Here is a 14,970-nt window from a genome sequence, read left to right as displayed (position 1 = left end):
ATCTAAAAATTTTTAAAGAAAGCACCAAAAAAGTTATTTAAGGCTTAGATCAGTTAAAAAGTAAACCTGCAGCTGGAGTTTTGCTCTACTCTTCAGAAACAAGTAATTTTGAGTATTTGCTTTGCAACTTCTTAACTTAAAGTAACAACGATCCTTTCTTATCCCACCATGACTACATAGAGGTTTTGCCATTAACTTAACCCAAAGAACACAGAGACATAGCATTGAACTTCTGTTTTAATGGTCTCAAATTCTGTGACAGATTTTTGGTCAAGTTTCCATTTTAAAAAATTTATCGATTTTAAAGACTAATAACTTAAACTGCCACGAAACAAATGGTCCACAAACATTCCTTTCCTTCTGAAGCTTTTACGGTGCATTGTAATCATTAACCAGTCTTTTGCTATTAAACTTAAATGGCCAATTGAGAGAAACAGTTCTGAGACCGTTCTTCCACCACTGATTAAGACTGAGGTGGCAGCTGGTGTACAGAATTTTCATTTAGCCTTCTGGGCCTTCTGGGCAGACTTTGTGACCTTGCCAGCTCCTCCAGCCTTCTTGTCAACTGCCTTGATGACACCAACAGCGACTGTCTGCCTCATGTCACGCACGGCAAAACGACCTGAAAGCAAAAACATGTTTTGAGCATGCAGATACGTAACTCAAACCATAATTTTCACAGTGGCATCACCCTCTGCGGAGTATCCCTGTACCAGTGGAGTCTTGGTTCCACTTCAAAGTTTAAAGTTACAGCTTTTAGTAACATTTCACAGAACACACTGCATCCCAATACTAGAAATCGAGGAATGTCTTTTCCAGAGATTGATATTCACATGAGATGCCTTACCGAGAGGAGGATAATCAGAGAAGCTCTCAACACACATGGGCTTGCCAGGAATCATATCAACAATGGCAGCATCTCCAGATTTCAGGAATTTGGGGCCATCCTCCAGCTTCTTGCCAGAACGACGATCAATCTTCTCCTTGAGCTCAGCAAATTTGCATGCAATGTGAGCAGTATGGCAATCCAGCACAGGGGCATACCCAGCACTGATTTGGCCAGGGTGGTTCAGGATAATGACCTAGGAAACAAAGCCAAGTTAGAAGTGGGGTAATTTTGAACACTGATGTGTCTTACAAAGCCAGGGAGTTAATGAGATTTGCTTCAAGCAAATAGAACACAACTCTGTCACTTTAAAGCTTAGCCTGTAAGTAAAGAAAGAACAAGACTCCTCTTTTTGAACACAAAGCTACATTCCAAACATCGTTAACAGCTACCAAAAAATACCTGTGCGGTGAAGCCAGCAGCTTCCATGGGAGGATCGTTCTTGCTGTCACCAGCAACATTACCACGGCGAACATCTTTCACAGACACGTTCTTAACATTAAAGCCAACGTTGTCACCAGGCAGAGCTTCGCTCAGGGCTTCGTGGTGCATCTCAACAGATTTTACTTCAGTTGTTACATTGACAGGGGCAAATGTAACCACCATGCCTGGCTTCAGAACACCGGTTTCCACACGGCCAACTGGTACGGTACCAATACCTGCAAGCAAGAAAAACATCAGTAATTCAGTCTAATGAATATATATACCCTTACACGCAAAAAAACCCACTTGAGACAAGCATTGTAATCTTTGACTTGGAGAAACAGCTCTTGGGCAAATGCTTGCATTTCTGATCCATTAATCAGCTGTTGCTGGCAAGTGAGCAGTATCACAGAGAACACATACCGCCGATTTTGTAGACATCCTGAAGAGGCAGACGCAGAGGTTTGTCAGTTGGACGAGTTGGGGGCAGGATGCAGTCCAAGGCTTCAAGGAGGGTGGTTCCGCTTGCACTGCCATCCTTACGGGTGATCTTCCATCCCTTGAACCAGGGCATCTGTAATGGAAACAAGCCCAGGTTAATCAGACTGCCACATTTAATGGCACAAAGCTGGAAAAACTCAACTGGTATCTCTTGTTATTATACCAATCTTCTGCTGCAGCGTAAGAATTTTTGAGTGCTAGGATTTTATCTTGAACCTTGGCACTTCCAAATATTAACTGTTATAAAACGTGTGTTTTATCATTGCATCATCTGTTTTAACAGTCCTCCTAGTTTCATGCCTTAAAAGAGATAAATGCCAAACCTACGTTAGAGCTAGGCTCCAGCATGTTGTCGCCGTTCCAGCCAGAAATTGGCACAAAAGCCACAGTGTCTGGGTTGTAGCCAATCTTCTTGATGTAAGTGCTGACTTCTTTGACAATCTCTTCATATCTCTTCTGGCTGTAGGGTGGCTCAGTGGAATCCATCTTGTTGACACCAACAATCAGCTGTTTTACACCCAGGGTGTAAGCCAGAAGGGCATGCTCACGGGTCTGCCCGTTCTTAGAAATACCAGCCTCGAACTCACCAACACCAGCAGCAACAATCAGGACAGCACAATCAGCCTTTGAAAAGGAAAAAAAAAAAAACCCATTACTATAATGCTTGCAAGTATGTCAAAGTACTACAGGAAACCCCCTAACCAGCCAAGGAACAACCTTCCTGAACTCCCCAAATCCTGTTTTCTTTACGTACCTGAGAAGTTCCAGTGATCATGTTTTTAATGAAGTCTCTGTGTCCAGGAGCATCAATGATGGTGACGTAGTATTTGCTTGTTTCAAATTTCCACAGGGAAATATCAATAGTAATACCACGCTCACGCTCAGCCTTCAGCTTGTCCAAGACCCAGGCATATTTGAAGGAACCTTTGCCCATCTACGGTTACAAGATAACCCATTTTTTAGTCTCATTAAAAAAAACCAAGAGTTCTGTATCTGCACTTATTTCAGAAAGATCACACACTGGCTGAAGAGCAAAATCTAATAATAGTAACTGGCTTAACACTGAAAAATGTTGCTGCTCATAAAACAAGCAACAAGATACATTTGGCCCTGCTGGTGAGAGATGCCAACTTTTTTCTGTTTATTGAACCTGCTGACAGCTCAGGCCCCTTGACAGCTTGTTAATTACACTAACGCATCTTTACGATAGAGCTCTTGAGCCTTAGTTCTACTATCAAGTGTCCTCTACAAATTTAAGCTCTTACTACTTCAATCCTTGCAATAGTCAGCGTTTAAATTTTCCATCTGCTCAATACTTGCTGAATTTCACTCTACAATGTTCTTATGGCCTATGGTACTATTACAGAGGAAAAACCTATCAGTGAATCTCAGTGATTTTTGAATTAAACCTCAATACATCAATTTTTTTCAATTACACCCTACTACATGTATGCAGAGATTGAATCTGACCATTTAACTCAGTTCCACATGTTACAATTCAGATGCAGCTTTAGACTACCTTCTCTTCTCTTCTCTTCCTCTACACGCCATGACTTGAGCTTCTTCAACTAAGACAATGGCAGATTGAACACTTAAACATTTGTTCAACATCAGGGACAACTGCAACCCAGCTGCCGCCCTGTGGCCACGCGACACTGAGCCACTTGTTCAGCTCCTGGGGCAGAGGCCACCAAACCGCCTCCCTGCGGTGACCCAACACTTTGCAGCTTCGCTGTAAGACTAAGGGTCTATTCATTCCTGCCCCTCTGAATTTTCCTGGCTGCTACCGCTACAGGTCCACACACCTCAGCTGCTTCCTTCTCGAACTTCTCGATGGTCCTCTTGTCGATGCCCCCACATTTGTAGATGAGATGGCCGGTGGTGGTGGACTTGCCAGAATCGACGTGGCCGATGACGACGATGTTGATGTGGGTCTTCTCCTTTCCCATTCTGGATGTTAGTTCAGCTCTTTCTTTCGGCAAAAGAGAATCGACACCTGTAAGTTCCCCAGAAAAAAGCTGGTTACGCCTCGGGCCGGGCCGAGGGGCAGCGATGGCGGCGCCACATGCGGGCGGCCCGGCCGGGATGGGGGCCCCGCCCCGCCAGGGAGGGGAGGAGCGAGGCGGGCGGGCCGGGGGCCCCTCGGAGCGCCCCTCGCGTCGCCCCCTCCCCGGGCTCGAGTTACCCCGGCGGCGCTGGCCGGGGCGCGGGGCGGCGGCGAGCGGGCCCGCGGGCAGCGCGGAGGGCGGGGCCGCCCCGCTCCTTTGTGTGACTCACCCCGCCCGGGCCGCCGCGTCCTCCATTTTGTGGCGCTGGCGGCGGGCAGGCAAGGCGAGCGGCCATCTTTTCACTCGTGCCCGGTCCCCCTCCCCCCCGACGGCCCCCGCCGCCTCCCCACGCTCGGCCCCGCGCATTCCGGCGCCGCCGCCCGCGGGGCACAGGGGGAGGCGACCGGCCGCCTTCTGCCCCGAGCCCGCCCGGACACGCCGCTGCCCCGACCTCAGCCCGGACAAGCGGGGTGTGCGCGTGGGAATCGAGGAGGACGATGCGCCGCCATCCCGCCGGTCCGCGCTTCCCTGCCTGCCCGTCCGCCCCGATTCCCGCTGGCGCCCCCGGCTCCTCCTTCTTCCTCCCTTCGGGTCCCCCCACGCCCCAGCTCGGCGCTCGCCGGGCCTCCGGTGCGAGCAGACCCCGGCCCGGCCCCGCGGACGCGCCTCACCTGCTCGGCGACGGCGGCAAACCCGGAGCCAAAAAGACCGACGGCGTGAGCGCCACCCCTTATATACCCCCAGGAGGGGGCGGGGCCTCAGGCTCACGTCACGGCTCCCGGCAGCCCCGCGGCCCCGCCCGGGCACGGCGCGCCCCCGCCCCGTCCGCGCTGTGCGGGACCCCCGGCCCGGCGTGTGCGGGGGGCTGCAGCGCGAAACGAGCGGTGCCTCTCCCGAGCCGGGAGGGAGAGCGAGCGGGCGGGAGCGGCCGCATCGTGCGGGAGGCAGCGGGGCAGCACCGAGCAGCCCCGGCCCCCTGTAGGGCCCAGCGGCTCGTCGGGCCTGGCGTCACGGCCGGGCCGCGGGGATGCGGCAGCTGACGGAAGCCCCCGGGGAACAGCCCCCGGCGAATCAGTTGCGTTTCGCATTAGGGACACAAAGAAACGCAATCAGCGAGGTTAGAAACGTGCAGTGAGTTGCCCTGACTGGCGAGTAACAAATGTCGGCTAAGCATCTCGGAGCACAAGACACACCCTGCCCCCACCCCAGTAGGTTGCGAGTCTCGCAGAGCCAAAGGTGGGAAAGGAGAGGGACAGCAGGAATTTCAGGAAGCTTATTACACCAGAATAAGAAGCCATCGTTTGGCTTTAAAAAAAAGGAAGTCTTTTTTTCTGTCTTTGTTGTACCATTAGAGAACAAAAGTTGACTCGGCTTAGAAAACTTTGGCACAAAACCACAAATCAAGGCGGACGCACCTCCAGCAAAGATGTGTCTGAAGTGCAAACATAACAATCACGTAAGCATTCAGGACATGGGGCTGTGCAAGAAATCCTGACTGCGAGAAGTGCCCTCATGCTGTATTTTCACACGAGAAAACTCCACAGCCCTGGCAAATTATTTTTAGAGTCGTGGCAATGAGGAGTCACAAAAAAGCTCACAGCATCACAAATAAAGGCCCTCGTGATTCCAGTGGATTTTCTCTGGCTTATTCACTTGTAACTGATGTAAGAAAATCCATTAAATACTCAACATCTCCTATACCCATTCAAGAGAAATTAGGCAGAGAAGCTGAACTATCTCTGTTATTTTTAAATTATCTGCAAAGCTACATAGTCCATGTTCATATTCAGCTACATTATATATGCCTGTCATATATGTAAGAAATACTTACTTATCTATAGACAACTATAATCCATGCATTTCTTGGTATGCTCTTCAGGTTACAGTTGTAAGGCAAGGAAATAGCTTCTTGTTCAAAAACAATCAAAAAATAACATCAGCAAACTAATAAAAAAACCCCACCTCATGCATCTACATATCTACCCTTTCACTTGACTTCAAGTCTCTCTGAGATAAACCCACCATCAAATCCATTAGAGAGCAGTAAACTTAGTATTTCATACTTTGAAATGGAATTGAAGTGTTTCCATGAGATCTGATATTTTTCCCAAATGAAAGTTAAAAAAATTTTTTTTGAGAGATGTCATTAGAGAAGATGGTGAGTTTAGAAAACACCTTTTACAAAAATAACCAGTTTCAGAGTAAAACCTGCAAAAAGGTTCAGATATGAGACAAAAGGTATTTTTTAGGAAAGGAAAAAAGTAATCAAATTCTCTCCCACCCCTTCTGATGTTTTTCAGCAGAGATGAGTGGTGGGGGTGGAGAGAAGATAGAGATGGTACAGCTTTCCTCAAAACTTACCTTCAGAGGCAGTTATTAGTGAAGACATTGCATGTGAAGACACAGTAATAAAAGGGCAGGAAAAGGAACATGGTCTACTTTCTGGAAAGGCATTATTGTGAAGTGCTTTAGTGGCTCGGGTTGAAGACCTTAGCGTAAATACTTGGTAAGAAAGCTAGGAAGCACTTTTAGAGTCTTCTATAAAGCAAAGACTGCAAACACAGCCAAAACACACTATTCTTCAGGATGGTTTGAAGTTAGCTTCTAGAATGTGTATTTCAGTGGTGGGTATTTTTAATGGACTGATCTATCAAAGAGTCCATTTTCATAAAAAGATAGTTTTAACACTTCCCAAATGTAGTCAATTACTGTGCCTGAACAGGGAGAGAAGGAAGGAAATATGTTACTAATTTCTTATATGGTCCATACTAAATTGCACATTTCTAATTTTTTTAAGATACTTTTCTTAGAAGACTATTTAATAAATAAAGGCTCTTAGAACCAAGTATTTCTTAAGAGAGTAATTTTTTGTCATATCTACATAGCTGAAAGCTATGAAAGCTGAATTTGTGGTACAAATTTTTAAACATGGTCCTAGTTTAAGTCTACAGCAGTAGTTTTTCCCCCTACATTTCTTTAAATGAGTTTTCAAAATAATTTTATTGTTTCCTCTTTAGTTTGACCAATACATGCTTTTATTCTCTCAACAATTACTATATCTCTTCTTGCCTATTCTATTAGCAGAACATTCCTATTATCAATCTCACAAATATTTATACAGCTGGGGATCTGCTGATATATGAGTAGCCACAGATTATTCAGTGGAAATGCATTCTGAAGAATCCTCTCAGCTAACACAAATAGGCCTGCTCTGGACTAAATCCTGTATGCAAACAGCCTGTTAAATTTTAGATTTTATTAATTTGGTAAAACTAACCACTTTGATATGTAATGTTTAGGAAGGAACAGAGATAAGAGATTTCAAGAAGTCAGGGTCTTTTGGGCTTTGAAATAGGGCTTATCCAATTCAGACTGACTTCAGAAATAGGAGGACTTTGTGGGCAAAAATTACTCATTCTCCTTTGATCACTGATGAGCATTTGCTAAGTTGAAATATCCTATGTCCACATATGTCTCCAGTGTAAGAACATATAGAATGCTCTAAAGCATATATATTGTAGGAACTTATACAGAAACCACCATTTTAAAAGGGTCTTGAATCTCAGATCAAATGATATTAGAACAAAAGTAATGCTGTCAGTATGTAAGCCAGAGTTTCTAACTTTAAAAGGTATGTTACTGGATTTTGAGTTCACGATAGCTACTGCAGCATTATTTCCATTTTAGCATGTGGCTGCAGCACATACAGAATGGGCTATAAGCTTAGAAAACAGTCACAGCCAGTGAAATCACACTAGGAAATAAAAGATGTGTTCACTGAGCACCTCTAAAGAATTTTAACTCTCTACCATATACACGAGTATTTTTTTGGTCAGATTCCTGTGCAAAGATGAAGGTAAGCAGTGCTTATACAACTATTTTAACTGCAATGACCAAGGTCATTCAGGAGTGTGAGCAAACAGACTTTATCAGCGCAAGACTTGAAACACAGATCTGATAAATACAATAGATCGATCTCACTATACACAAATGAGGCACTATGATTTGTTGAGGGCACTTTCAGAAAATGCGATGGAAAAGCAGTCCAAAGTTACCAATAGTAGCTGGTGATTAGCAAAACTGGATTCTGGTATACAGCACTATTGTGTCATGCAATTTGCCTCATGCTTACTGTGAAAGGCTTTCTAATCCCTACATTACAGTTATCATGGTCTCTACATTCGTCCGAAGTTCAACATAAACTATAGCATGACCATACAGCTTTACTTCCATCTATAGTTATTCTTTATTGATTCTCAATAGAAATGAAAAGCATCTGTTACAAAACCTTTTTCCGTACATGATCCTAATACTTACTACCAGATTTTACAATCATCTGTTTCTGAAATAAAAGAACAATAGAATAGTGATGTTATTAATATATGAAGAAAATAGACAGAAAACCTACCTAAAAAAAAGGTTTAACTGAACAGGGTGAGGTAATCTAAACTACTTGAAAAAAGCTACTTTTGAAAGTTATTTAGCCCTGTACAACTAGCTGGCAGTTTTATATAAACAAAATTGCTTGGTAAAAAAAGAGACGACAGTAAATCCACTTCAAGTTAGTGTCTTAGTAGACAATGCAAATTAAACTCTTCCATCCTTGGAAGTTTACGACTTGGACTAAATGAAGTCCCCTTGTCTGATCTCATAGCTGACCTTGCTTATAGGTTCATAAAAGAAAGTCTTACAGTAGGAGGTATAAGACAGTGGCCTTCAAAACTGTTGAGAGTATCACTGGGATGAACAAGCAGTTACAATTTCAGAGTCTTCAGAGTCTGAATAGCTTAACAAGAGCCTCTTAAAAAATCATTGTTTCCCCTGAAAGAAGCTTCCTCTGGGAAGCACTGCTGTTCCAGTTACAGCATTTACAATAGGTGAAGGACCAATGGCTTAGAGGATAGCCTGCTTAAAAAAAATAGTTTGGACAGTCTTTTCAAATAACATTTATCCACAGCACAAGAACGCTCATTTATGTTTAAAATTTAGTACCAGCTGAACTGTGATACTGAAGGTTTAGGAATAGACAGTGGTCAGATCATACTGTGATGTGACCAGAACTAACAGTTGTATTTAAACCCTGTGTTCTGTTCTGTAGAGGTCTGCATTTGTGAACTAGAAAATGAAAGTATCTGATTTAGAGGAGAAGTGTCCTAAGCAGGAAAAAACCAACCTCACAGGTGGCTGCTTCGATAAGAGTGTTCTGGAACTGAACAGTGAATGGGAAGATACATGCAGACAGTAGCTTAAACAAAAAGTGACCCTTCATTGCAGACATCTGACAAAACTTCATACACCTCATTAGTGCTAGGCTAATTTACAGCAGCTGATGACTTGGCCCCAGGCAAAAAGCACAATTACTAGACACTAATGCAGAATGAAGGTGAAGGGCTGATGAAGTAACCACCATTGTGGAGAAACATCATAATTTGTTAAACTGTTCTGTGGTTTTTGCATTAGTATTTGCCAACAGCAGGCTAATTTTTACTATATCCCACCACCTGTTGGACAGCCTAAATGAAAGGTAAGCCCTTCTAGGAGTTCAATTCAAAGGATACCCTAAATGGAAGCATTTTTAATATATATAAAATAGTGCATTCTGCATGAAGATAATGTCAGTTACTGAACCAAAATCCACTGGGTGAGGATGGTGTGGGATTTGTTCTCAATTTATCACAACCTTCCAAAATTCCATTTTAAAGCTCTGGTGTCTTCTGCTAAAAATCATTTTGCCCAAAGCAACATATTCATCCTCTTGTGCTGATAAGCCTGTGGCAAAACCTTTAAGTGGGACCTCAAATCCTCACCCAATGAACATTCATCTTAAGAGCTCTTCTCTGAGCCCTCACAGCAACTGAGCTATGCTTGAATAACTTCGCTCAGTGTCCACTCATCAGGTTAATTTTGCTGTCCCTCTTACTGTTCTCGGTTTGGAGCTGGATTATGCACTTCACAAAAAAAGTGTGAATTCCCGTTGTCATCTTGCAGACCCTGTGCATTCTCCCCTTTCTGCCTCTGCTACTGATGCAAGAAAGGAAAGTTACCAAGGAAGGAGACAGTCTATAGATAGATTCCTAGAAGGGGTTTATATGAATAGAAAAAACCCTGAGGTGCAGCTTAGAACTGCAAGGGAGAGAAGCATACTAAAGGTAACTTTGGTGCAGACTGCAAAAATATGCTACAGATTGGAGCCAGTGGATGGATGGGTCAAAGGAGGAAGGAGACTGTACTGAGACTTGGGCTAATAAGGATGGTGCAGATATATCCAGCTGTTCACTGTTCACTCTCCCATCTTGACATTGCTGTGATTTTAACTCTTGGCATCACTCCGGCCACAGGCTCACTTTCCACTGCAATCACATGTACATTCATTTTACTACGTGGTAACCACAGCAACCAGACATGGTGCACGTCAAGTCACTTTGCAGTCTTGCTCAGATTTAGTGAATGTAGCATATGTCTGACATTTATTCAGTGAATTTAGATTTGATCAAAGTTTGGAAAGGTTTCAGAGAAGAACTATGGGAATAAATCTAGATCTGATAAAGTATTTACATTTGACCTGCTCAATCTATATTGAGTTTACTGAAAGACAGTTTGGCTTAGTCTCTAGGATTCTGCAAGACAGAAAATTCTGTAACGGAAGAATCATAAATCTGGGCACAGACACAAGAAGGTTCAAGATTGTTGGTAGTTAAATTGAGGTAGAAATAGAAACCACTTATTTTTAACTGTCAATGAGCAGTGGTAGAAGCTTGCTTAAAGCAGAAAGCTAACATATGAAGAAATGCTCAGTATTTAATTATATTGGTAAAAAAACCCCAGACACAAAAAAGGATAAAGAACTTGACGTGGGGGAAGGGAGGGGGAACAAGAGGGGCCATTTACTTAAAATTATATCTGTATTTTTAGTTAGCCTTCTCTTAATACAGTCTCTCTGAAGTACTTGGCCAGACGAAGCTATCTTAGAACCACTACTGATTATTGTGGAAAGCTATGGAATGTGAAGGTTCCAGAACACTAGAAAAATAGAAAAAACCCAAAAAACAAACCACCAGGAAAGTAATCAATAAAGAAAAAAGTGATAAAACCCACACACATGAGCTGGGCAGCTATGGAACAGTTCGTCTAATTTCAATTCTTGGAAAAATATATTGGAACAAATGAACTATTTTTAGAAGATAATAGGTTGATAAGTAACAGCCCCAGACTTGTTAGGAGCTGATTGCATCAAACTGATCTTGTCTACTGTGACAGGTTTAACAGGCTCATGGATGGGAAAACGTGGGTATCATTTAACTTAAGGGAAGATTTGATGGTTTTTATGGGTAACTTGCATAAGTAAGCTCAGAAAATTTTGGACAAAGGAATGCACGTGCAGAAGACCAGCTGAAGATGACATGCTCACAGTGATTGCTAATATGTCTAAGAAACTGACTTGTATCAAATCAGTTTCTGTGGGCACAGACATAAATCCACTATACAAATATACAGTTATAAATACATACAGATGTAATTTTAAATTGCATATTTGGGGGAATTTTAAATTGCATATTTGGAGGAAAAAGGACGGGGAACACTTCTGACCACTTCAGAAGTTAAGAACAGACCTCACAGTAATGTGGGCAAGTAAAGAAAAAAGGACTAAAATAATTAGGAAATAAATTAAGGTTAATATTTATCCTTTGTAAGGAACAGTTCACTGCACAAGCACAGGAGAAGCAGCAGCTACCCAGAAGTCCTGTATAAAAGGATCTGGGGTTAGAGTGGATCACTAATTGAACATGAGTCAACACAGCCACAGTCTTGTGAAAAAAGCAAACATACCAAGGTGTATAAACAGAAGTGCTGTGAGATATGTAAAAGAAACCTTTCACTTTACTTAGTACTCATTAAAGCCTCTGCTAGGATACTTTGCCCATCTTGGGAATGATGCTTCAAGATGATATCTAGAGGCAAAAACAGATTCTGTGGGCAGCTGGTGGAACCTCCATCATTACCCAACTCTTTACAGAAATACCTAGCAGGAATGGTTCAAGTATAAATAATACTTACTGATCTACACATACCCAAAAGTCTCTTCAAGCCTTAATTTCCACAGGTTTACATTACATGAAAGATCTGTGTGATCAGAAATTAATTTCTTATTCCATAATCCTAGCTTGATTTGGAAGTCTTTCCTTGAATTTAATGTACTTGTATCAGCTGAAGGTCAGTCTTTTTAGTTACAAGAGTCAATCTGAATGGAAATTCACAAATATTTCAACCAGTAATCTTGCATCTTGCTATATGAATTCCATCCTTCACACTAGATGATTAAGTACATTTTACTGAAAACCAAAAAGCTATAACTTAATATAACTAAGAGAGATGTGGAAGGAAATTAAATTGTCAGTCCTAAACTCTAACCAAGGAAGAGTCAGACTAAAAATGAAAGATGGGAGAAGAAATTTTATATCACAGATTTATCCTGCCATTGCATATGGCAGGTTATGTTAGAGCTCTTGAGAACTGAGTACATTCCTGGTACTGGCTGTTATGAAGCATTCATTCTGTACTGATTTCTTACCAAAATAAAATGCTGAAAAACATGTTTGGTGTCTCCAGCAATTTCTAAACAACATCCAGAAGAATGCTAAAAAGCAGTGCACATGACTTTCCCACGGGCAGTGATACCCTGGCAGGATCTATCAGCTAAGCAGTGTTACGGGGGAGGTCACTGCACACACGCCGCTGCTCCTTGCAGTCCCCGGGAGAAACAACAGCTGTGGTTTTGCAAGGCAATCCACAGAGGAATGGCACTGCAGAGGTTAAAAGCTTGTAGCACACGTTGTATAAAGTAGACTTCGGCCCCTTTAAACCCGGAGCAGGTGTTGAGTCAGCTCTTTGCACTGAAGCCAAATCGCTCAGCGCCAGGGAGGCCAGGGCTGACGGGACATCCTGGCCGGCCAGCCTCCACGCCAGAGGATACAGAGGGCACACGATGGGAATACAAACTGGAAAAGCCTGTGGCTATCCCACAGCCCAGAATAAAATTAAGATACGAAGAAATACAATATGGGTTAGAAAAAGATTGCAAACTGATTCATACCAGCAAGTCATGTGTTACTGTCCTCTGCTGCGTGAAACAGGAACACTCCTGCTCTCAGCAGGAGACAGCCTGTGCTGCTCAAGCTGTGAATAGCACTCAGGGATCCCCTTTGTGCAAAGCAGGAAGAGCTAGGAGGTCTATCTCAGTTACTGGGCAGTCTCCATAGCACAGTCTGTGCAATTCCTAAGGCGACCTGAAGTGAAAAGCACACTTTTAAATTTTGTAAGCTGTTTCTGATTTAGCACAGAGGCTATTAAATCACTGCCCAACTGTTTTACGTACATATATTGTCATTCACCATAGAAAAGCTAATTGTGTGTATACACTATGTAGAGGTAGGAGCACTGCAATAATAAAACCTACATGGGCACACACAAGGTTCCCCTATGTCCCCCCATCTGAATGGAGTCCCTGACCATCTAAGGTAGGGGTGCATGTGAGTGAAATGGCAGTTGTAAAGAAATGCTGCTTTTCAGAAAGTAAATCGTAGCTCCTTCTCTAAATTTAGCTCTGTGGAGTCATCAGAGACAAAGTGAAGTATCACTATTTACGGGAAATAGTTTATACTTGCTCTGCAAGCTAATGCAGTCCAATTTACCTCACAAAGCTGTGCAGTGAGTCATGAGACCCTGCAGCATTCACACACCCATATGCACTACGGAAGCAAGAACTCTTGCTCATTTGCTTTCCTCTTCCCTTCTGGGAAATTCTTCAGAAACAGCATCCATTAACAACAGTTCAAAATAATGACATTCCTATGAATCAGGCAGTGACTGCTGTGGGTAAAACAAACTGTAACATAGAGGATATGAAAGAAAAGTCTATTCCAAACTAAGCTTTTAATTTATTCTTTAGCGTATATCTGAGTTCAGTAATTTGAAAAGTGTTATTCCATGTCAAAGCTAGACCTAAGCAGCTGGGAATACTTGCCAGAAGAATTGCTTTTCTCCTCTGTCAATCCAAAGATTTATTACATTGGATGTAGCACGTTGTATAGCTTAAACAGGAGTGGGAGCAGTGAAGCTATTCACAGGAAAACTTTTGTGGTTTTTTCCTATTCAGTCATCCAGTTGACCAAATTAATTTCGTGGCCATGTGCTTCGCTGATTTCACAGGAAACAGGACTTAAGTGTCAAGGCTCAGTTACATCAGCTTAGCTAGAAAGTGAAATTGCACTCTCATTTATTCTCTTGACTATGCCATTGTAACCATCGGGGCAGATCTAGGCTGTCACATACTACACGCATTTCTCAGAAGCCCAGACCTGCAGTTCATGCTTTAACCTTGGGAAAATACACTTACCTCTTTAAAATAGATTTGAGTATTTTTCCATGGCAATTTTGTTTTTTCCACTGCTAATTATTAAGTGTTCATTACTCAGCAGAGAAGTCAATGGTAATATGCACAAAATAATTATGACTTACAACTTCACAAGTTTACAACAATATTGAATTACTTCTCACTACATGCATGACTAGGTAACATCAGACCATTTTAGTAATCTTAATGTGACCCTAATCTTGTGGTCTCTATAGTCTCTGAATTCTGAACCACAAAATGTGTGGGATTTTATTTTTTGGATTTTTCTTGGATTTTTCTCCTTTTTTTGCTATAAATATGTACAATGCCTGCTAACAGGGGCTGTGTACTATCTCAAAGTATCCAAACAACAACGGACACCACCCAATCACACCCATTAATCTGTTAATAGCAATATGCAACAAGTGCATCCCATCATGTATTATTAACCATCAACTCAAGTCTTTTAAAATGTTTAAAAAAAAAAGAAAAAAGTTACCAACCACCATCATGTATTTATGCTGCATTTTGGTATTAAGGAAACTTCCCTGTGCAGCCCTCCAGGAGCCACCCTGGCAGTCACACTCACCCACCCGAGCTGGCACCGAGGCCCCTTTGCAGCCACACTCCACACTCACACAGTCACACCAGGTTTCCTCACTGGATCGACCCCAGGTTTTGCATAGCAGACTCTCAGATGCCCAGGTCCTTAAACTAATTAA

At 42.7% G+C, this 14,970-nt stretch overlaps 1 protein-coding gene across 2 annotated transcripts; it reads right to left on the bottom strand.

Moving 5' to 3' along the window:
• Positions 1–219: 219 nt before the first annotated feature.
• EEF1A1 (eukaryotic translation elongation factor 1 alpha 1) lies at positions 220–4,675 on the bottom strand. 2 transcript variants are annotated; one of them, XM_085056497.1, is made up of 8 exons: positions 4,530–4,675; positions 3,616–3,806; positions 2,565–2,744; positions 2,138–2,434; positions 1,733–1,883; positions 1,289–1,545; positions 848–1,082; positions 220–622 (listed from the first exon to the last, which is right to left on the bottom strand). In XM_085056497.1, the coding sequence occupies exons 2-8, from the start codon at positions 3,757–3,759 to the stop codon at positions 498–500; spliced, it is 1,389 nt and encodes a 462-aa protein (XP_084912623.1). In that variant the 5' UTR covers positions 3,760–3,806; positions 4,530–4,675; the 3' UTR covers positions 220–497. The 2 variants fall into 2 exon arrangements, with proteins under 2 accessions (XP_084912623.1, XP_084912624.1); XM_085056498.1 differs by having other exon boundaries at positions 3,616–3,782; positions 4,530–4,602.
• Positions 4,676–14,970: the final 10,295 nt, after the last annotated feature.

Source organism: Lichenostomus cassidix, chromosome 3 (assembly GCF_008360975.1).
Source record: "Lichenostomus cassidix isolate B80296 chromosome 3, HeHo_3.0, whole genome shotgun sequence".
NCBI classification, from domain to species: domain Eukaryota; kingdom Metazoa; phylum Chordata; class Aves; order Passeriformes; family Meliphagidae; genus Lichenostomus; species Lichenostomus cassidix.
The sequence above is the reverse complement of the archived record's forward strand: the minus strand, read 5'-3'. Positions and strand labels throughout refer to the sequence as shown.

Coding starts and splice junctions, on each gene's coding strand:
- EEF1A1 (XM_085056497.1), bottom strand. CDS start 3,759: ATGGGAAAGGAGAAGACCCACATCAACATCGTCGTCATCGGCCACGTC. Junction 1,546..1,732: donor GGATGTCTACAAAATCGGCG/GTATGTGTTCTC, acceptor TCTTGCTTGCAG/GTATTGGTACCGTACCAGTT. Junction 623..847: donor CTCTGATTATCCTCCTCTCG/GTAAGGCATCTC, acceptor TTTTGCTTTCAG/GTCGTTTTGCCGTGCGTGAC.